General features: G+C 35.5%; 1 protein-coding gene across 2 annotated transcripts in view; it reads left to right on the top strand.

Annotated features, from left to right (window-relative positions):
* Positions 1–24,605, top strand: part of dgkb.L (diacylglycerol kinase beta L homeolog) — a 264,430-nt gene that overhangs the window by 66,343 nt on the left and 173,482 nt on the right. For both annotated transcript variants that reach the window (XM_018266819.2, XM_041565918.1), the window contains 7 exons: positions 978–1,027; positions 3,135–3,209; positions 4,006–4,125; positions 11,903–12,020; positions 14,275–14,363; positions 14,454–14,570; positions 19,579–19,677. In XM_018266819.2, coding sequence (XP_018122308.1) covers positions 978–1,027; positions 3,135–3,209; positions 4,006–4,125; positions 11,903–12,020; positions 14,275–14,363; positions 14,454–14,570; positions 19,579–19,677 — 668 coding nt within the window. The remainder of the gene's footprint in view (positions 1–977; positions 1,028–3,134; positions 3,210–4,005; positions 4,126–11,902; positions 12,021–14,274; positions 14,364–14,453; positions 14,571–19,578; positions 19,678–24,605) is intronic.

Below are 24,605 nucleotides of genomic sequence, written 5' to 3'. Positions count from 1 at the left end.
GTAGTTCTATAGCATATATGCTGATTACCTACCGCTTAGAGCATCATCAGCCTGAACTCTTATGGGACTGGTTGTAGTTCAGTAATAGCTAGAGACACGTGCTGCTAATACCCAATAAATCTCAATCAGTTTATAAATAAGACATCTTAACAAATCAATTAATGAGTGCATTAGCTTGGAGCACCTCCACATTCTACTAGAGTTTAGTTTAGTTTAGCGTGAGTTTAACCTAGTGGGTCCTTTAATCTACTTAGTTATAAAAAGAGAGTCTAGAAGCCAATAAATAATATTTGCAGATTGTGTTACATAAAGAAGTTAGAAGGTTAAAGCGTACATTTAGAAAGTGTGAGCACTAGAGCAAGGCCCCCAGATGCACCAGGCAGCTGTGCATTGATGGAAATAAACTAGACAGCTGTCCTAGCTATATTTCTTTTCTCACATGCCCCAATGTCTTCCAGGTGCAGCTATGTTTATTAAGCAATGCGCCTGGACAGTGTCTCCTTGCAGCTGATATACCCTGCCTGCCTTAAATCAGTCACAGAATGATGATATTATTTGTTTTGTTCTCCTTTTACTGCTGAAGCTGTTTCACCATGTCCAGACTTCTCCCTGTTACTAGACCTGAGACTCCTCTGTGGGGAACGTGTGGGTAACACAATAAGTGTGTAAACACTGAATACAGATAAAATTGTGTCATGTTCTCTGGCTACGGTCCTCATAGAAGAGACTTTGGGCAGTTAATGCACAATAAAACAATTGTATGGGAGTGAGGGTACTAATACCAATATTTACCCATGAGCCCTAAAATCTCATTAGTCAATTTTATCAACGAGACCCTTTTACTCCAAATACACGGCTTTATTCATAATCACTTCAATGGATTAGTGAGGTGTAAGATGCTGTACTCTGGGCATACCTGTACTATGTTATACATGATTAACATGATAAAACTAAATGTTTTATGTTTACATTTTCAGTTATGTTTCGCCTATATGACACCGATGGAAATGGGTACCTGGACAGTACGGTAAATTGCTTTAATTACCTCGCAATGTCATTCTGATAATATTGGTTTACAATGCAGAATAAATTATTTTCAACTTGCGCCACAATCTAATCACAGAAACCATCACCACCCATCAAGGTGCTCTAATGTTGTAGATCATAGTCACAGTTACTCATGAACTGGAAGATTACATTTAGAACTGTGTGCATTTTTTTTAATTCCTCAACTATTATGAAAAGACATACAGTAAATGGTTGAGGGAGCCCCAGAGAAGGGGTCTTTTGTTACATAATACATTTTCTATTACTTGGGCTGGAACTAAGACTGGAGCAGTGGGGCCCTCACACTTTAGTGGCCTATTGGAGTTTATTTTCTAACACTGGGCAAAGTTGCCCTGATAGTACCCTGACCCAAGTGCTCAGAGTAGTGCAGAGACCTGACATTATTAAAACCTTAGGCCTGAGAAGGTGTTTAGAGGGTCCCTCGAAATAAGCACCTGGCAAAGCTGATACCATTGGGTTTGGTCCTGTAAAAAGGTGTGTGGTTGAGAGTTTCCATAAAGGAAGTATGGGTGAAGTGAGTAAATATTTGGGGCTAACTGTTGTCTTCAAAGTATATATTGTAATCAGTTTGGATCGATATTAGTGATGGGCGAATTTATTCGCCAGGTGCGAATTCGCGGCGAATTTGCGCGATTCGCTGCCAGCGAATAAATTCGTGAAACGCCCGCGAAAATTCGCGCCAAAAATTCGCGGGCGTCAAAATTTTTTTTTTTTAGAAAAAACGGACGCCGGCGTCAAGAAAATGGGCGCGGCGTCAAAAACGAGACGCCAGCGCCGTTTCGCAAATTTTTCGCCGTTTCGCGAATTTCACGCGAAGTTCGAGAATTTTTCGGCGAAACTGCGCAAATTCACCCATCACTAATCGCCATGCACTGTGGCTATGCATCTAATGAACTGTAGCAACCCTGTCTGAGGAATGTAACCCGTTTGAATGTGATGCGTCTAGAAAAGTTAATTAAAAACCTGTGTTTGATGAAACTCCCGGCACGCTCACATTTTGTGATAATGCTTGAGCAAATGGAGCAGCCTTTGTTTGTGTGGGTCACAGTACATCCATGTGTTTAAACATGCACTATTCAGTCAGTACTGTCTCCACAATATGGGGATATACTGTATCAGCATATAGAAAATAGCAACCGTATCACAACTGTCAAAATCATGTAGCTGTATCATATGGCCTTTCGTATTGATCATCTTCTTCTTATTAATAATAATAATAATAATAATAATAATAATAATATGTATTTATAAAGAACCAAAATATGTCACAGCTCTGTACAATAAATTGATGTATATATCGAACATACAGGTTTAATCACTAAAAAAAACAATGGCTGATACAAGAGGTAAATAGGACACTGTCCAAACCTTAGTAGTGTTGATTATACTACTGCAGTTCCCACAATACCTATAGCAAGGAAATGTGCACTTTCTAATAACAACCAAGATGCTTTCCTGTAACATCTCCCATTATTACTTCATTCCCAATATTTTCCCCCTCCTATAAGTAACTGAGGAAAGACTTCATAAATAGTATGCTTCTGTATTGAAAATAAAATGGGGTAATATCCCCTGTCTTCATCTGTCCTTGTTAAAGTATATATATTTTGTGACTAATACTACTCTTTAGTGATGGGCGAATTTGCGCCGTTTCGCTTCGCCGAAAAATTCGCGAATTTCGCGCGAAATTCGCGAAACGGCGAAAAATTCGCGAAACGGCGCCGGCGTCTCGTTTTTGACGCCGGCGCCCGTTTTTGACGCCGGCGCCCGTTTTTCCGACGCCGGCGCCCGTTTTTGACGCCGGCGCCCGTTTTTCGAAAAAAAAAATTTTGACGCCGGCGAATTTTTCCCGCGAATTTTCGCGGGAGTTTCGCGAATTTATTCGCTGGCGGCGAATCGCGCAAATTCGCCGCGAATTCGCGCCTGGCGAATAAATTCGCCCATCACTACTACTCTTCTTTGACATTAGAAAATGAAAACAAATGTCCCGTATTATGTGTATTATGTATTATGTGGCCCCCAAAATCATGAATCTATGATGGAATCAATATTTACTTTTCTTCCAGGAACTGGAAAGTATCATTACACAGATGATGCATGTGGCCGAATATTTAGAATGGGATGTCACAGAACTTAATCCTGTAAGCAAAAATTAATTTTTTTACATTCCTTTTTGTCAATTAGGTTTTTATATTCTCACGACTTGATGAAACTGAGAGTAAAAAAACATACAGTATGTTTAGTAAAATTGCCAATGTATACAACAATGTTTATAGCAAGGAAAGCTTCATGGTGATTATATTTAAAGAACAATGAAAGTGCAATTCACATCAGATATTGCCCCACACCAGTAAATTGTACTTTATTATGTCCTTTCTTTAACCATGTGCAGGACTTACTGTATGACATCTACTGGGCGAGTATTAGACAGGAAGGTGCTTTCTTGACTTGAATAACCAGTGTTTATGGATTATTGAAAGTTACTGCAGACAGTAGGACTACTTTATGGGGCCTGGAGAATTATCTAGGGACCCGGGCCTAGAACAAAGCTTTTCGTATTCTCCTATATCAGGTCTGTTTTAAGGTAGGCAAGGAAATACATGGGGTCCCTAACAAAATGCTGACTGCTGGTCAAGTAGATGGTGTGGGATCTCGACCATGTCATTTTATGCCCCCCCACAAGATTTCTTATGGTAGCCTCATCCCCATTTGACCCTTCCCTGTGGTTAGCAGTTCTCGTAGTTCCAGTTTATTTTTACTGAAAAAATACTCATGAGATAATATACAAGTAAAAGGCTGGTTACAGTAAGTATTTTGGTTCCTTTTTTCTTTTCTATTAGTCAGACAATTAGCAAAACTATTATATCTAATCATATTAATAAGATAACTAGAACAGTGACATTATTTTAAAATAACTGTCCCTTCTCATGCCTTTAGATTCTGCATGAAATGATGGAAGAAATTGATTATGACCATGATGGGACTGTGTCTCTAGAAGAATGGATTCAAGGGGGGATGACAACAATCCCATTGCTGGTTCTTCTTGGTCTAGAAAATGTAAGTACTGAGAAATATTTTTTATAGATGCAGTGGTGATAACAATATAGCCTTGAGGTAGTCACCACTACTATAGTTAATTTGCCTCCTCCACTGCCTTAGCCTGTGGAAAATCATAAGCATGGAAGAAAGGCACACACAGGGCTATGTTGCATTGCCTGTAAGTAAAGTTCTTCCACATTAATTACATAACAAATGTATTGGTCAAATGCTACACTACAATCTGCACTCCATTTACTTTAAAGCACAAAAGTTATTTAGTGCAATGGGAGCACCTATTGTAATTTTCTTTTTTTTTGTAAACTAAATTTTATTGAGCATATGTTTTTGTAGTGCAATCAAGGAATAATATATAGGAAAAAAGAGAAAAAGAAAACTATAAAAATGAAAGTGTAATGCAAACTGAATAACAGTTTACGGAACAGGAGGGATGTGTAACGGGGGTAAATATCTCCTGTGCCGTACCCGTCATCAAACCTTGATGTTCCACCGACCTTTTGTGTGGGGGAAACCTTCCGTGAAACACATGATTCAGAGAGTTGCAGTTCAAACACATTCTCTTTATTGTCACATTGTTTACTTAAGCAGCAGCACTTTTACAGGGCTCAATCTCCCAGCTTTCAACACATGACTTTTTCCATAACTGCACACTGCCAGGGGGAACCCGTCTCTCTTGGGTCCTCTCCGGACCTAGCCTTCTTCTTATGCCCTGGCTGGCAGGATTCCCACTGGGAACTCATTGCCCAATAACTCTTAGTTGGGGCCATAGCTGCCCATGCTAATTACCTCTCTTACATTCCCTAGAGCGTACTATTACACCACTAGGCCTCACACTACCTAGGCTCAGTACCTCTTCCAGATCACGCTACTGCTGCAGTGCCCTCTGCTCAGCTTTCTTACAATGACACATCTCTAAAATCACTTCCTGAAACCTTCCCTTTTATAACTTCCTATTCTTCACCCACTGGGAACTTTCCCTCACAAATGTTATCCTCCATTATAAACCATTAAAGGGATACTGTCATGGGAAAAAAACATTTTTTCAAAATGAATCAGTTAATAGTGCTGCTCCAGCAGAATACTGCACTGAAATCCATTTCTCAAAAGAGCAAACAGATTTTTTTATATTCAATTTTGAAATCTGACATGGGGCTAGACATATTGTTAATTTCCCAACTGCCCCAGGTCATGTGACTTGTGCTCTGATGAACTTCAATCACTCTTTACTGCTGTAATGCAAGTTGGAGTGATATCACCCCTCCCTTTTTCCCCCCAGCAGCCAAACAAAAGAACAATGGGAAGGTAACCAGATAGCAGCTCCCTAACACAAGATAACAGCTGTCTGGTAGATCTAAGACACTCAATAGTAAAAACCCATATCCCACTGAGACACATTCAGTTACATTGAGGGTAAGGCCACACGAGGAGATTCGGTGAGATTTTGTCGCCCGGCGACTAATCGCCTCGTCTTTTGCGCGACTATCTCACCGAACTGCCTCAGCGTTTTCCCCCCTAGGCTAGAATGAAAAGTCGCCTGCGCTAATGCACACGCGGCGATGCGTTTTCAATAGTCGCCCAAAGTTGCCTCAGTGAGGCAACTTTGGGCGACTCAATGACCTCACTGTGAAGAACTACCAACAGTGCTTGAAATTAAAGTTCTGGTCCTCTAGTCTGAAGAGATGGCCTCTGGTGAATTGATGCTTTTTATGGGAAAAAATATCCCCTAATATCGGTCTATAATGCCCTCTAATGTACTTGCAAATAGTTGAAATCCTCCATCCCTTTTACCATTTTAGTTGCACATCTCTGCACTCTCTCCAGCTCATTCATATCCTTCATAAGGATTGGGTCCTACAACTGCACTGTATACTCCAGGAGAGGCCTTACCAGGGACCTATAAAGATGCATAAATCATGTTAAGCCTTTTTTATGCAAGACAGCACTTGTTTGCTTTAGTAGCCACTGAATTACACTGCCTAGAATTAGACAACTTGTTATTTACAAAAACCCCTTGATCCTTTTCAATTAAGGATACCTCCAATACACCATGACCTTTCGACTTACTGGATCAACATTTTCCAGTTTGCTGCCCAGTTTTGCGATTTAGTCAAATTGTTCTGTAACAACATTCTTCATGGAAATTTTTGCAATGTATTCAGGTATGTTCTACTTTATCTCAATAATTTCTCCAAAACATGCTATTAAGTAAAAAAATATATTTTATTCACATCAGTAGTTAAAAAACATGTATAGTATTCCCTCTAACGCCTAACGTGTTTCATGCTTACCCAGCACTTAGTCATAGGCAGAATCTGCCTATGACTAAGTGCTGGGTAAGCATGAAACGCGTTAGGCGTTAGAGGGAATACTATACATGTTTTTTAACTACTGATGTGAATAAAATATATTTTTTTACTTAATAGCATGTTTTGGAGAAATTATTGAGATTGTGGTTTTACCTCTGTTTGGTCACTAGAGGTCTCCGACATGCTCACTAATAGTATTTACTGATTCTGCTTCCAATTTGATTCTAATAGATGTTCTACTTTATAAACTCTTCTAAAAGCTTTCCTAGCACTGATGTAAAATGAACAGGCCTATAGTTTTCAGACTGACAAGGGGATGTTCTATGTAGAGGCAGGAAAGAGTCATTAATGGACTTTCTCAGAGGTAAGTGATGATGAGTTAGCGAGCAGGGCTAGCTAGATCCCTAATTAGGAGATTAGTGGGTTGGGTAAAACCTAGGAGGCAATAGTTTGCCAGTTATGGCAATAGTGTTCAAAACACAATATATCCTATCAACATATATAAATTATGGTCAGTTGATTTATATAATTAAATACCTGATATATCAAAAATTAGTTTATGGTTTTCGATTATTATTAGTTATAATATATGAATAAGTATCATTTTACTGCTATTAAAGCACCAAAATACACCTGTCATTTTAAAAAGGCTTTGCCCACTGAAATATTTTGGGAGTTATTTCACATTAGCACAGTTTTGCAAGGTGATACTTAGACAAAGTTTTATACATACATTAGCTCCTGCATTGAGGGTGGCGGCGTATGTCGTTATTACAAAGGCCAAAACTGAAAAGTATTAATTTTATAAATTTACCACTAGATGGTGACAACATACAACAAATATCCAAGCAATGGCTATTTTTTTTTAATTCCAGTCTTTTTATTGTAAGGTTTATGCACACAGAAGACATCGTACAGTATTTTTAAAGCTCTACATTGATACAAAACATAAATTAATACACCAATGCTGGGGAATAATGCACTTCTTTATTATTGTACCATAATCCAATGTTTCGGTCCTCGTTGGGACCTTTTTCAATCCTTGAAAAAGGTCCCAACGAGGACGGAAACGTTGGATTATGATGAAATAATAAAGAAGTGAATTATTTGTACATGGGTGTGCCGGTTCCTTGATGTTCGTGGATATATATATATGTAATTTAACCAAGCACCCCGTTTATACATTTTGGCCTTAGAGGGCAGATGCTCATTGGACTGAGACATATATATATATATATATATATATATATATATATATATGTATAGACAAATACAAGATTCCTCTGCACTCAACCCATTATCAATATATTTAAGACAGAGACATTTTGTGCATACTGCTACTGAAAAATGCCTTACCCTTTAAACAAAACAGGGATTGTTTGTCCATATATTGCAATATATTTAAGCTGGCCAACTACGTCAAAGTCATCCCATATCTGGCCAGTCCTATGCTCAATTTTCATCTGATTCATTAAGAATTCTATGGTTTAATTATACATTTTATAAAAGGGACGAATACGTTTTACCTGCAACTTACTAGCTGCTTTCAAAGTAAAAACTCCCAAACTTGGCTGCCCTTTTATTAGACACCAGTGGGATCACCTGACTATAGTTGGAGAGGGTGGGAGCTACAACATGGAGCTGGTCACTGCTCCTGTAGAACTATAACAAACAAGGGAAAGTTGTGCTCACCACTAGTTTTTAAAATCATTATATATATGTATATATACTTGCAAAAGGCCAATAGCTTCTTCAAAGGGAGGGGTGCACGGTAATTTTATATACACCAATTATTCACAGACCAGCACTCCCTATTGTAAAAGTTCAATTATTTATTGTTACATTTATTGTTGGGACCTTTTTCAAGGACAAGAACTATGTAACAATAAATAATTGAACTTTTACAATAGGGAGTGCTGGTCTGTGAATAATTGGTGTATGTATATATATATATATATATATATATATATATATATATATATATATACTACAAAGCATAGGACAGACAGAAACATGTTGCAGCACAGGTAAACAATACACCTTTATGTTAGTGCAGCCATCTGTGGTTATCTAAATGACTATTTTTTACAATTTTTTTTTTCTAGAAAATCAGCACAAAGCCTGCACTAGTCATTTGTATAACATATAATTGGGTTGCTTTGGGTAAACTTTAGGGGTCGATCCTAATATTGTGTAACCCTTATTACATTTTTGTTAAACCACCTGTTTGTTATAAATTAATTTAAAATGTATGACTTGCTGGTGTAACATGCCTTGTTGCACCAGCCTGTGCAGCCACTGGATCTCCTTTAGGTGTATATGCTCTGGGTTTTTCAACTCTTTAGTAAATTGAAGTGCACTCAGCTGCAGCCCTGTAAGACAGCAGGGAACATCACTGCCACAGTCATGTACACAGCAAGGCTACCAGTCCACCTCTCCCATAGAGCTTAATGCACTGGGGTTTTAAGATAACTAAAACAGCGTTCGTATAGTGGTTACAAAATGTACAAAAAAAAATATATATATACAGAAATGTATATAACATACCTATAATATAGCAGGGAAAACACTGCCACTGTCATGTACAAGGTCACCAGCCCACCTGCATTACAACAGGCAGTTATTACTAGATATCCCAGAAAACATATTACAGGATTTGTATAACCCTATGGAGTATACAGTATAACACAAAATACTTTAAACATTAGTAAATAACAAGCATAACATCTCCTTCAATTGTGATGAGAATGATAATCAGGTATCAGGCTGCTGCTCAGACTGGGCGGATTTCTCATACAGTGGCCATTTTGGAATGCACCATGTGCTCTGCAGGGATTCACTATAAACCTCAGCTAATCTGCACTGCAAACTCAGTAAAGTTGCTTCACAACACACATTAAATATGGCAGAGCATATACAACATATTGCAGAGGAGAAATTAACTTATAGAACAGAGTATTGTACTTTTCCCATGAACAGTACAGTAATAGAGCTCTTACTGTACATCTCCCAAAGATCATAATGCACTGGGAAGGGACCAGATCATTTGGCTGTATTGACTAGGGGGTTTAGGGAGGGCCCATTACAGAGATATAAGTCTGGTATATACTCTCTACTGATTGAGTCTATGATAGGAAACAATAAGGTTTAACTTCTGTCAGAAATCACTTTTGGTCCTAATAAACAGCAACATTAATACGTTTTCATTGCAAATCCTGGTAAGCGTGTTGGTACAGCCCAAAGGGTTTCCTTCCCATTATTTATTTAACATTTGGCAAACCAGAACTATTTGGTGAAGAGTCATATGGATAAATTCATTGTGTTACACTGGCACTATATAAATAAATGATGACAATTTACTAAGTGGTACACACTTAAAAAATGTGTGCAGTCATGTTTTTCTCATCTATGCACTTTGGAACTTTGCACCAATGACAACGGTGTTTGGCAGCTCTGTATTCATGAGGAATGGGCTAGGGGAGTATGGAGGCATACCCAATCCCACCCCCTACCTTCTTCCCAACTTGCAAGTCATTTAGATGCGCTACTGGTAGGTGCAAGGAACAGAGTCTAGCAAAGTCCTGAATAATTAGTATTTTTGGATTTTGACACCTAAAGCCTGGTGAACTTTTTATTTCAAGCAAACATCTTGTGGAAAAAATATGAAGTTGAAAAACAGAATCAGGAAGAACAAAGCAAAATCAACTTCAGAAGTCTGGAGACTAACTTTTGTTTTCTGACAATTTATCCAAAAGCTATCCTCAGTGGATCATAAGTCAGCTCCTTTATGAATGAGGAAGTGCTGAAGTGGTCCTTTAAAGCCTATAGAGGGATTTCTGTGCTCAATGCCATGCAAAGGATTCACTATCCAGAGAAAGGTGCAGAGCAGAGTTCATGCAGGTGCAAAGAAGCTCTATACACAGGCATTAGGTATAGGCAGCCCTGACTTTGTGTCCCCTTGTGTTTCCAAGCTTGCATGCTTTAAATGACACACTAGCTAGGAGGCTTAAAGGCATGTCAACTTGCTGCCTTCCTCTCCATTCCATCCTAGGAGCACATACAATTACTCAGGCTATTGTGCAAAGTATGTAAAATGAGTTTGATTTGCATCTTATATATGTTTGTTTTCCATTTTATAAATGCATTTATGATGTAGTTATGTATAAAAATTGTTCTTCTATTACTAAATTCTGTTTATATACTGTATTAAAAAACATATTTTGTACGTTATTCCTTTCAGTGCAAGTTAATATTGCGACACTGCGGGTTGCCAGTAAACAAACTTTACTCCAATGCTCCAAAAACCTACAGGCAGGTTAACTGACTTCTCATAAGTTTAACTACAGTGTGCCAGCATTTGGTTGTAATTGGACACATGGTGCAAAAAATAATACACTTTACTTACTTAAGTTGCATACACATTATCACATTATGATGTGCAGCAGATTTTTTTTTTTTATCTTGTGTGTCAACTCTAAGGGGCAGATTTACAAAATTCGAGTGAAGAATTCGAATGTAAAAAACTTTGAATTTCAAAGTATTTTTTGGGTACTTCGACCATCGAATTGGTTAAATACGATCGAAGTCGAACGATTCGAATGATTCGAAGTAAAAATCGTTCGACTATTCGACCATTCGATAATCGAAGTACTGTCTCTTTAAAAAATACTTCGACCACCTACTTCGGTAGATAAAACCTACCGAAGTCAATGTTAGCCTATGGGGAAGGTCCCCATAGGCTTGCCTGTGATTTTTTGATCGAAGGATTTTCCTTCGATCGTTGGATTTAAATCCTTCGAATCGTTCGATTCGAAGGATTTAATCGTTCGATCGAACGAAAAATCCTTCGATCGATCTATCGCAGGATTTGCGCAAAATCTTTCGACTTCGATATTCGAAGTCGAACGATTTTAGTTCCCAGTCGAATATCGAGGGTTAATTAACCCTCGATATTCGACTCTTGATGAATCGGCCCCTAAGTCCTATATGAAGTATAAACCTTGCCTGGGCCCACAAACAGAACTAAATTCAGCAGTCCTCACTATAATGGGCGAATCTGCGAATTTACAGTGAAATTCGCAAAAAGGCAAAAAAATTAGGAATGCCTGCCTATATAACTTTACGGAGTGAGCAGGCCATCACCATGCTGGCCATTCAAATGCTGCTGCACTTGGATGGGAAAGTAGAAGTGAAGACTGCTTCACTCCTTACCCAAAGATGTACCAAACAATTCTACAATTAGGGGAATACTGACCCGTTCCCCACGCAGCTAGCATTCCTCCACCCGCTAAGCTGCAATTGCAACAGGCTCACCACTGAAAAAAAAGGGTGGGACAGTGGGATGCTGCTCCCTCTCAGTATTGGGCTTACACAGTATTAGTTCTTAAACATGGAGTTGACATTAGTGGGACAGTGACTGCTTGCATGTGTGTTTATGTTATGACATTCATAAAAATGTATCATTTCTGCAGAATGTTAAGGATGATGGACAACACGTGTGGAGACTGAAACATTTTAACAAGCCTGCCTACTGTAATCTCTGCCTGAATATGCTAATAGGCCTTGGGAAGCAAGGTTTATGTTGTTCTTGTAAGTACTACATATTTATCTTATGGAATAAATTATAATGAGTAGGTCATACTTAATACAACACAGTCTTTAAACAAATCTGCCCTACTAAAACATAACTCACAACCTTTCCATCTGACACCTCAACTCTGCATGTATTTTGGATAACCTCAAAGAGGCAAAAGCTAACCAGTAAGTTTGTGGCTAATTCTCACTGATTCTCTAAGCTACTCATTGATCCCCCTATCACAAGTCCATCTAGTCTTTTGCTCTTAAAGATTAATGGAAAGAGTTCTACTAAATGCCAAATAATGTTAACTTTCAGCTGAGAATTCCTTAAATTCAGTTTTTTGGGTAACCTAAAAGAGGAAAAAGTTAATCAGGAAATAATTTCAAGCAGCCACTGTGTTTTGCTGGAATTTTTGTAGTTACCGAAAATCACTGGCATCACTGAAAATCAGTATATGGCAAAATTAATTTGTGGGGGGGTTGTACATAGGGATCACTCGTGATCAGACAGATATGTAATGCATTTTGTATCATTGTTTTTTTCCACCTCATTATAAATAGGCCCCTTAGTGTATTTACAGCAAAGTAGTTGAACATGAAAACAATGTATGTTATAGAATGACCAATTCTAAGCAACTTTACAATTAGGGGCACATTTACTTAGAAGTTTTTTTTTGGCTACTTCGACCTTCGACTACGACTTTGACTTTGAATCGAACGATTCGAACTAAAAATCGTTCAACTATTCAACCATTCGATAGTCGAAGTACTGTCTCTTTAAAAAAAACTTTGACTACCTACATCACAACCTAAAACCTACCGAGCACCAATGTTAGCCTATGGGGACCTTCCCCATAGGCTTTCTATGCAATTTCTGATCGAAGGAAAATCGTTCGATGGATGGATTAAAATCCTTTGAATCGTTCGAAGTCAAAGGATTTTACTTCGATGGTCGAATATCGAGGGTTAATTAACCCTCGATATTCGACCCATAGTAAATGTGCCCCTAAGTCTTCATTAATTATTTCTTTATAGTTTTTTAATTATTTGCTTTTTTTCTTCTAATTCTTTCCAGATTTCAAATGGGGGTCACTGACCTAATCTAAAAAACAAGTGCTCTGTAAAGCTACAAATGTATTGTTATTCCTACTCATCTTTCTATTCAGGCCCCCTCCTATTCATATTCCAGTCTCTTATTCAAATCAGTGTATGGTTGCTAGGGTAATTTGAACCTTAGCAACTAGATGGCTGAAATTGTAAACTGGAGAGCTGCTGAATAAAAAAGCTAAATAGGTCAAAAACCACAAATATTAAAAAATGAAAACCAATTGCAAATTGTCGCAGAATATCACTCTCTACATCATACTAAAAGTTAACTCAAAGGTGAACAACCCTTTTAGTGCCAACAACAGTTTTGTTTTATTTTTGTTTTAAAGTAAAGTAGCAGAAGACTTCTATTGAAATCCCTATGCTAAAATGAATTCATAGGATTATAATTTAAACATTGTCCGAAACATTATACTTATATACTAACATTGACTTGCATCAGTTATAAAGTTTCATTTTAAAGTCTTTGCGATTTTAAGATATGGATGCAGCTGTAATGAATGGTCAAATGTGTGTGTGTTTTTTACAAAATAGATAATATGATGCCATATTTTGCCTTATGTGCCTGGAAAATCAAATGTTAGAAACAGATGGTGTATTCCGGAAAACAGTGAATTTACGCAATGAAGACCTAGTGTTGTGGTGGTAGGTTACAAATGGACTTTCACTGGCTACATGGCATCCATGACAACACTTGCTATCTGGAAATGGACTAATCAGCTATTTAAGGATTTGATAAACCAATATACGGAATAGCATCAACTCATATGGCTTTTACTTTCGTGCTTGCCAGCTGCTCATAAGCATATATTTTGGAAAATGTAGATATTTTATTAACAAATGACACAAGTCCATTTGGCAGTCATCAATTTGTCTTCTAAGTACTCATCATTTGGGGGGCCATTTTTCAAAAATTTTAGTAAGGCCAATTGAATTAAGTGTTTCCTGCCAAGCTATGATACAGTTTTCTTGGCTTTTTTATGCATAATGCTTCCTGTAATTACTGACCTTCTGAAACCTACTGAAACAACAGGCCACATTTAGATTTATTGGTGCTACTTTATTGTTTGGCTTGTAATTGTAGCTGTGCTTGTTCTGTTTGGAAAGAAGACATGAATCAAAGATCTTTACAGCAGATTTGTTTCTGTTCAATTTGTAGTCTGCAAGTACACAGTCCATGAAAGGTGTGTATCCCGAGCACCACCTTCATGTATTAAAACATATGTGAAGTCGAAAAAGGATACTAATGTAAGTATAAAGTCTTGTGTAATTCTTTTTAAAATAAATATGAATCAAGACGGTGTAGGATATCTATGAACTTCGTTGATGTTCCCTCAGGTAATGCACCATTTTTGGGTGGAGGGCAACTGCCCCACGAAATGTGAAAAGTGTCACAAAGCCATTAAATGTTACCAAGGCCTGACGGGACTTCACTGTGTATGGTGTCAAATTACGGTAAGTTTTTAGTTAAGAATTCTCCCAAATAATATTTTAATATAGCATACACTAATATGTTTGAGTTCATAATTTAAAATGTGTTTGGAATACAAAATCCCCATTTTTCCATTCTATATAAAACTATTAAAAAAGTTAACTTTTCTAGCTGCTACAATAGACATTTTATATTAGTGCAATCTGTTTTTTAAGCGATTGCACTGTAGGTAACTATACAATGATATGCACCTACTGTTTTGGATCAAACGTGAGATATGGCGTTTTTAAAGACTGGTTAGCTGATAAACCATGGAGCGGTGGAGACCAGGTGTACACCAATGTTTAGATTTAACGCACTAAAAATTATTGTGAAACTTAAAGCCAAAGTTTATCTGATACTCAAGAACACTTCAAGCCACTGTTATTAAAAATAAGCAATACAGTACTATGCCCAAAATTATTTAAGTTTCTTCTTTAAACCCTAATAAGCAAACTGAACTACAAAACACAAACATCTGGAATAAGGATGTTGTAGGGGATCAGAAACACAGTTATGTTAGTCAAGTTGGCAGTGATAGAGGTTTCCAGAACCTCCCTACACAAGATGTGAAACAGATCCTGATTATACCACCAATTAATTGTGAGACAATGAATATTAATGAAGTGAAAATAATTAGCATTCACTAAGTTTAAAGTGAGAAAAAAGATGTGATTCACAATGTAAGTTGACCTGAGACCTGAGACAGGTTCTATGTGCTGTGTTATTGTTTTTTTCTATCATGAATAGTGCAAATCTGATGGTCTAAGTACTGCAGTAGTAAAGTCTATTAAAAGTAGTTCATCACAACATTAGTAAGTCACATTTACAATGTCAACAAAGCCAACAATGAACTGCATTTTAAACAACAATGACAATCTCTGAAAGTATCTTTGAAACTATTATTATAAGTGAGACAATTCATCCTGTTTAAGTCTCAAAGGACCGAGTGCCATAAACTCAAAGTTTTTTTTTACTATAGAATCCAAATTTGTAGTGGAAAAAAACAAATATTTTTCTAAATATTTTTTTTATTAAAAGTCATAATATAAAAGTACTCCAACTCAGACCCGAAGAGTTCCTGTAGAAGTCAATGGGAGAAGTCCCAAAGATATCCTGATCAGCACTAGGTTTCGTGCAATAATCCAAAGATTTTGTGTTTTTCATCAAAAGTTTTCAGGTGTCAAATCTGAAAAATTTGTACCATTCAAATTTTTCATGATTTTTACAAAAAAAGGAAATCAGCATCAAAGCTAAGTTTTAATTGTAATGAATAAATATTTTCTGAAAAGGCAGCATTTTTTAATGCTTAAAAGGGATCCTGTCATCGGAAAACATGTTTTTTCAAAACGCATCAGTTAATAGTGCTACTCCAGCTGACTTCTGCACTGAAATCCATTTCTTAAAAGAGCAAACAGATTATTTTTATATTCAATTTTGAAATCTGACATGGGGCTAGACATTTTGTCAGTATATATATATATATATATATATATATATATATATATATATATATATATATATATATCTGTATATTGGACACTTGCAGCTAAATTCAGCTGCGTAGCTAATGTCTTCCAATTGGCATATGCGCAATTATTGTCCTGCAAAAGATCTGATTAGGAGGAAAGGGGTAGCCAGTAGGCAGGTACTTAGGGCAGGACAGGCAGTTTACACAGTCTTGGGTTGAACTATTGTCCTGCACTGGGCTCATCAAAGTCTTATTTGAGTTTGAGTTGAGATACATTTCATCTTACAAGTTGAATCCAAACCAATTTTTTTTTAGTTGTTTTAGTGGGGAAACATGGTGGTCATGTCCAACTAGTTCCAGCTTCAGATTTATATAATCATTTAGGATTAGTTCAGATTCTATAACATATTTAATTATTTCGCTTAATTAAAAACATCTCTACAGCATCTGATGGAGAACCAAAGAGGATTTTCTGCTTAAGCTGTTTTCTAACAGTGTTAATGCTGCATTAGCAAATAAATCATCACTAAATATATATCCAAGATGTATTTCACTTAATTAAATGCATTTTATAATCAGATAATCCTTTATATACTTTGTATGCTATATTTGTGTTGTAAGAATGCTCCAGACCTGGGGTTTCTGGATGAAGGATCTTTCTGTAATTTTGATTTCCATACATGTGGAAGCCTATTTATCAAAGGTCGAATTTTAGTGGTTTTAGAGGTTTTTGAAACTACAACTAAACTCACAAACTCCAAAACTCCAAATGTCGTGGAATTTATTAAAAGATCCAGATAAAAAAAAGTATGAATGGAAAATAGTGCACTATAAAAAAATACGAATACCTCAAAAACCTTTGAGTTTTTCAGACAATTCCTAGGGAAAAAATATGAAAACCTGTAAAAGTCCAAATTGATTTAAAACGGTCCAATAGGATAAGCACGGCTCCCATTGACTTCTATAGGACAATTTTTACCTGTTTTGTATTAGTGGTTTTTGTGGTTTTTACACCAAGGGGGTTATTTATTAAACTTTGAATTCATCTGGTTGGGCTTTTTGGGGCAAATCTCAATTTTTTTTTTTTAAAAAAAAAAGTTTTTCAAATTTTATTAAAGCCCGATGCTGCAAAAAGCTGAATCTGAAAATCTGCTATATTAGACCTGTCTATGGGGAAGGTTATTTAGTAAAATCTGAATTTATCTCATTATTTTAATTTAAAAAACCATGACCAAACTCCCATACCGGATTTGACCTTATTTATTAAAATGCTTGAATTTGGGGAAAAACCCAGAAAAATCATATGAAAAATCATACTGTACGATTTTTTCCGGCTTCTTCCCCAAAGTGTTTTTCGAGTTTTTGCCGAAATGAATGGATTTTCAGGCTTAACCCAGCACAGACCACAATAACTTCCAATTAGGATAGGGACATCTGCCATTGACTTCTACACAAACTCATCAGGTCTAAAATGGCGAATTTTCAGATTTAGGTTTGTGCAGCATCAGGCTTTGATAAATCTCCAAAAAAATTTGCCCCAAAAAGCCCAAACAGAGTTTAATTAAATATCCCTCTTAATCTCAAATTTTTGGAGTTTTGTAAAAAAAAAATTTGCAAAAAAATGAGAGATTTGTGGAAAAATCTAAATTCGATTGTTAATAAATGGGCCCCTTAGTCTAATAATTAGATCTTAGTTGAGATTAAGTACAAACTGTTTTATTATAACCGAGTAAAAGGGTTTTGGATAACGGATTCCATATACCATAGTCACTCCTGTTGAAATGCATTAGCTGTGCCCTACAACGGTTAGTGACAATATTTTATATATGTAGAGTTCAAGTGGGAAAAATAATGACAATGCATTTAAAGAGATACTGACACCAGATCTGATCTCTCTATGAGGGGGCTGCCATATCTATGCAGCAGTAGTCCATTAGCATTAGAAACTCTAACTGACAGGTTAGGAAAGGAAAGTCAAGTTTGCAAAACTGTGAAGTTTATAAACTTCAATAACAATTACTTACAAAAGCAGCCCTATCAGTAAAAAATTATCAACTTGATCAAAATACAAAACCCTCTAAAAATTTGTGTTTTTACTAGGTCTGTACCTGTACCATGCACCAGATTAAAATTTCACTGATTGATTAGTTAGTACTGGCCAAGTGCAAATTTTCAAAGTGTTTATAAATGAGCCCCAATATGCAAATAGAGGGCATGCACTGTAAGGAGGTTATTAATCAAAATCCGAATTTATCTCAATATTTTTTATCAGCTCGGGTTTTTTACGCTTATTTATTATTACATTTTCCGGAAAATTTGCTTTGCTTGAAAAATTTAATTTTCGCGACTTTTTCATCCGATTTTCACGATGAAAACTCAGAAAACTTCGGAGTATAACCCGAAACCCAGAGCACATCAAAAAATCATTGGGATTTCCCCCATTGACTTATATGCAACCACAACAGGTCTGAGATGCCAGATTTTCAGATTCTGACTTTTCCATCCTCGGGGTTTAATAAATTCCGAAAAATTTGTGATTTTATAAAAGTCAGATTTTATAAAAAAAAACACACAAATTTTTCGTGATTTTTGCATTCAGAGTTTAGTAAATAACCCCCTAAGAGTCATATATATTATGCTGTGTGAAAAACAGCTGGATAATACACCACACATTGCCAGGCTACGCCATGTAAAAAATGGCATAAACATTTTTCGACTATTCGACCATTCGATAGTCGAAGTACTGTCTCTTTAAAAAAAACTTCGACCACCTACTTCACCACCTAAAACCTACCGAGCACCAATGTTAGCCTATGGGGAAGGTTCCCATAGGCTTTCCTACCAATTTGGGATAGAAGGACAATCATTTGATCGAATGGATTAAAATCCTTCCAATCGTTCGATTCGAAGGATTTAATCGTTTGATCGAGCGATTTTTCCTTTGCAAGAATTGCGGTAAATCCTTTGACTTCGATATTCGAAGTCGAAGGATTTTACTTCGACTGTCGAATATCAAGGGTTAATTAACCCTCGATATTCGACCAATAGTAAATGTGCCCCTCCATGTCTATAAAACAGTCTGAACCAGGCAGCTCCATCTCAAGACAATTATTGGCATATAAATGATAAATCGTGTGAAATGGATGAGGCACCTAAAATGTGGGTCAATTTGACACTTTTATTGAGTCTAGATTGTGTCACCCACTGATGGAGAAAGCTTTGGTGTGGTATTAAAACCCATACACAGCATATGCAGTACACAACCAAGTATTTCAATGGAAAATATGTGATTATGGTCTGTTTAAATAGAGCAGCATGGTTGGACATGGTAAACATTTTGCAATCTGCAATCTGATCAAGTCAATATTTTAGCAGGTTGAGTTCTGAACCTGCCACTTAATCACTCTAATCCCTACAAATCCTGAAATTCCGTATAAAGCAACATACAACTAGAAGTAGGAAGTTTGTATATATATAAATATATATTTATATATATGAATAATTTTATATCTTTGCTTTAGCTACACAATAAATGTGCGTCTCATCTGAAACCTGAATGTGACTGTGGACCATTGAAAGATCACATTTTACCTCCTACAACAATCTGTCCTGTTGTACTGGTAAGTTAATATTTGTGGCTAATTTTTAATCTTTTCTAATATTCCTGAATGACAGAGTCATTGTTATTAATCTCATCATCTAATTTAATATCTGTCTATTTCTCTCTCTCTCTCTCTCTCTCTCTCTCTCTCTCTCTCTCTCTCTCTCTCACTCACTCTCTCTCTCTCTTTCTCTCTTTCTCTCTTTCTCTCTATCTATCTATCTATCTATCTATCTATCTATCTATCTAGCTATCTATCATCTATCTATCTATCTATCTATCATCTATCTATCTATCTATCTATCTATCTATCTATCTATCTATCTAGCTATCTATCATCTATCTATCTATCTATCTATCTATCTATCTATCTATCTATCTATCTATCTATCTATCATCTATCTATCTATCTCTATCCATTATCTATCTATCTATCTATCTATCTATCTATCTATCTATCTATCTATCTATCTATCTATCTATCTATCTATCTATCTATCTATCTATCTATCTATCTATCTCTATCCATTATCTATCTCTCTATCATCTATCTATCTATCTATCTATCTATCTATCTATCTATCTATCTATCTATCTATCTATCTATCTAGCTATCTATCTATCTATCGATCATTTGTATCTGTGTGACTCTGTATACATTTCTGAGTACAAAAAAATTAATTATCTGGCTAGTCTGTAACAAAGGCTGATTCCGTTTTATTACTTATACAGTACTTACCAGAAATTATATAGCAGGTCACTTTAACATTTTACGTCCTTTAAAGATCCAACTTCCCAGAAAGCTAAAGGTATTCTTATGGTCACTTCTTGCTTTAGGTGCACATTGCATATCTGCAATGCAGAGATCTTTCATCCAGAGGTTACTTTGAATAATGACACTGTCCATGCGGCATTATGTAGTTCATATTTTTTAAGCACACTAATTAATTGCTGTACAGCGAATCAGCCATTTTTTTTCAACAATGGCTAAATAATATATTAATGAAAAATATGAATAATAAAGAAAACGAAACAATGAAGTTAAATGTGTCTATTTTTATTTCCTTATACAATGGAAAATACACACACACACACACACATATATATATATATATATATATACATATAATTTCTGTAGTTTTGGCAATATGCTTTATCTTTATAGTCAAATGCTAAATACTATAAAAGAAATATTATAAAACTATAAAAATAATTTATGTAGTGAAGTTTTGTGTCGCTAAATACTAAATAGCATAAAACATGTAAAAATATATCTTAACAGTGCAATTGATCATCATTAATTGTAACCTTATTACGACTTAACAGATATATTACATTTAACCGAAACCAGCAGAAATCTATTTAAATATATAATAGTAATGATGTTCCATATAATCATATTTACAGTAGCAAATGTCAGTGTCAGAGAGCATCTGAGCAATGCTGATGGGTTACAATTATGCGTGCAATGAAAGTTTCATGAGAGCTTCGTGGAATATACAGTATCCTTTGCAGAGACCCTTGGGGAAGTCATTGGGACAGCTGATTAAATGAATACGTATGTGACACACGGCATTTTGCATATCTGGAGTTCATTGTATCTTATTGCAAAAGAAAAACATTGCTTGTGGAGGAAGTAATTTTGATGACTAAATCTTATTACTTTACTAGATGTTTTTTGTAACCAACAACAGACATTCTCTGACTCTGTTATGAAATAATTAACAAGACAGGGTCAACCATCATAGTTTTCAAATTTAATCTGTAGCTTTGTGTGTTTTCTGACATAAACCGTTATCTCTCAGTTACTTTATTTAGTTTTTAGTGTCAGGAAACAGTTGGTTAATCAAATCCCCTAATTAGCAGTTTTAATCATATCCAAATGGTGTACCGTTGTGGATTATATCCAGTGCTGTCATCAGCAAAGCATAGGTGTAATCAGACTTGTTTCTTTCTGTGCTGTACATGTCTTTCACAAACAGTAGTGAATATGACACAGTAATTTAGGAAGTATATCAATATCTATCTATCTATCTATCTATCTATCTATCTATCTATCTATCTATCTATCTATCTAATCTATCTATCTATCTATCTATCTATCTATCTATCTATCTATCTATCTATCTATCTATCTATCTATCTATCATCTATCTATTGGTATGGACAGGTTTAAAAAAATGAAGCTTGCAATTTTACTAATCAGCAGCAGAGGGAGCTGGATCATTATTTTTCAAGCTAAATACAATAATTATGTAGGAAGCCTGCACTGGAGACTGGTTTTAGCAAAGAAATACAAAATATATTGTAGATCAAATATTTTTAAAAGTTATAATCTATCGACTAAAAATCATGTGCAAAGCTTCTGTTACATTAGATCATTTTGCAGGGCAATAGAAAAGAGATTACAATTCCTTGCTTATAGTTAGCATTTTGTATATATTATATATATATATATATATTTATATATATATATATATATATATATATATATATATATATATATATATATATATATATATATATATATATATATATATATACCAGTGTAAAAAAAAGTGGTCATTTTAGAACCAGCCCAGACAGTTTAACTTATATTTCAACCATCAACAAAATTCTTTATTTTTCATTTTGGGCTTGTTAAGAAATGCCGAGAGAGAACATAAGATAGGAGAGAAAGAAAATAGAGATGTAAATGGTGGATGTGAAAAGTAATGTTGAAGGTACTGTTCAGTGTAAAAATTAAACTGCCTAAATAGATATGAAAAATAAAATACAGGTAGGGGATACATTTACTGGAAAACCCATTATCCAGAATGTTCCGTCTGCCATAAACTCCATTTTATCCAGATAATTAATTTTTTTTTAAATGATTTCCATTTTCTCTGTAATAATAACACATTACCTTGTATTTGATCTGAACCATTTTTTAATTAATCCTTATTGGAAGCAAAACCAGCCTATTGGGTTTATTTAATATTTACATGATTTTCTAGTAAACTTAAGGTATGAAGATCCAAATTATGGAATTCTGGATAACAGATCCCATACCGGTATAGTTAGTAAGCCAACAATGTACTCTATAAAGGCTGGAGTGAGTGGGTGTCTAACATAATAATCCTTTGCCTCTTTCTAACCTTTTTACCAGTCAGTAACCAATCAGTGACTTGAAGCGGGGGGCTTGTGGGACAAACGGTTGAGTTAGAAAGAAGCAAAGGAGGACGTTGTGTTCTGGCTATTATATTAGACATCTCAGTATATTTTTGCCTAACTAACTATATTGAAAACATTTTTTATTTTGCACAGCCTATCTATGTGCCCAGTTTACTATTTACACTGAACTGTTCCTTTAATTTATATCATCAGTGGTGGGTGGTCTTATAAATTAAATTAGATATATGGGGTTCCATTTACTTCTTGTCTTGTATTATTTGGCTTCCATCTCCTGGTACATTCATTGCTACTGGTTCAACTTGATGACATCTCTATCAGTATTTTATACACTGCCTTGTTTACTTTTATTGCCTACTTGTATGATGAGTACAGACTAGGCTTTACAATGTTTGTGTATTTAATATATATATATATATATATATATATATATATATATATATATATATATATATATATATATATATATATATATATATATATATAATAATGTCATTTCTTACACTTAAATTGAACCTATACTTTAAAGCGACTAGAGGTAACAGATAGGATTTGCAGACCTACAGCATAGTACAGTTATGGCTGCACATATATACCTTATAGGGCAGGTCTGTTAATCAGCTGCCTTGTCTTACATTGTTTCAACAGTCTGAGCCACCAAAGCAGAGAATAGAAAAGGAAATTCAAACACTGTTTTCAATAGCAATATATATGCAAATAACCTTAAAATCATAGAAAATTTGTAATTAATATATATTGCAAAGTTGTTTAGAATTATGTTTTCTTTTATTAGGCAACAAAATTATTTTTGGGTTGACATTCCTTTTAAGGCTACCAGACTAGCTACTAGAGTGTAGTGCTGTAGAACATACCTTTGCTCTGTCTTTTCCTCCTGCCAGGGCACCTTACCATTATTTTCCATTGGTTGTGGAACAGAATTCATATACAGATCCCCTTCTGAGCCAGAGAATTGAAATCTAATGCAGAACAGGGCCATGTTATATTAGCTTCCATTTTGCTTGGCAGTACTGAACAAGCTGGGTGCAAATGTTTGTGACAGATCTATTATTTTCTTCCAATCCAGATTTAACTAAGTAAAAAAAATTGCTAATATGCAAGCAATGATTCATTTTTAAATGGAATTATCTTGCTGTGCTGTTGGGGGGTTCACAGTGACTCTCTAATTTTAGGTGGTGCCTCAGCAAAGTGCCTTATAAGAAAGGAATTGAAAGGTACAGGTGTTCCAAACTTGCTGATCACTAGAAGCTTTAAAAAGCAAGAATCAATCTGCCAGCAGATGGAGATCAACTTTAGAATGAATCAATGCATGAGCATCAACCCAGACATGGTGGAGAAGAGTCAATTTTTGATTGAAAAAATTCTAAGAATATACCGATCTCTATTCTTTTTCTGGCACATTTCAATATGAATAATCTGATTGCTGTTACAGTTCATGGTAAACTTGTATTAAGTATGTTTAGAGATGAGAAAAGCAGAGACAGAGGATTATTATTAGCTTCCAGCAGATGGAAATCAACTGTAAAATTAGAGCAATCAATAGCACTTGGAAGTCCTAACTAGATAACCCAATAGATAAATGTTATGTCAAGTTTTGGAATATTTGCAGTTTATAAATTATTTGTATGTGGAGCAGCTTACTTTTTTCTTCCACATTCAGAACTGAAGATGCAGCTGGAAGGACTCACACCACCAGTTCATAAAGTAGCACTTCCTCTCCAGACCAACAACTGCACTTAATACACCACTTAATTAAAT

Source organism: Xenopus laevis, chromosome 6L (assembly GCF_017654675.1).
Source record: "Xenopus laevis strain J_2021 chromosome 6L, Xenopus_laevis_v10.1, whole genome shotgun sequence".
Taxonomy (NCBI): domain Eukaryota; kingdom Metazoa; phylum Chordata; class Amphibia; order Anura; family Pipidae; genus Xenopus; species Xenopus laevis.
Note: the sequence above shows the minus strand (reverse complement) of the source record. Positions and strands in the feature narration are given on the sequence as shown.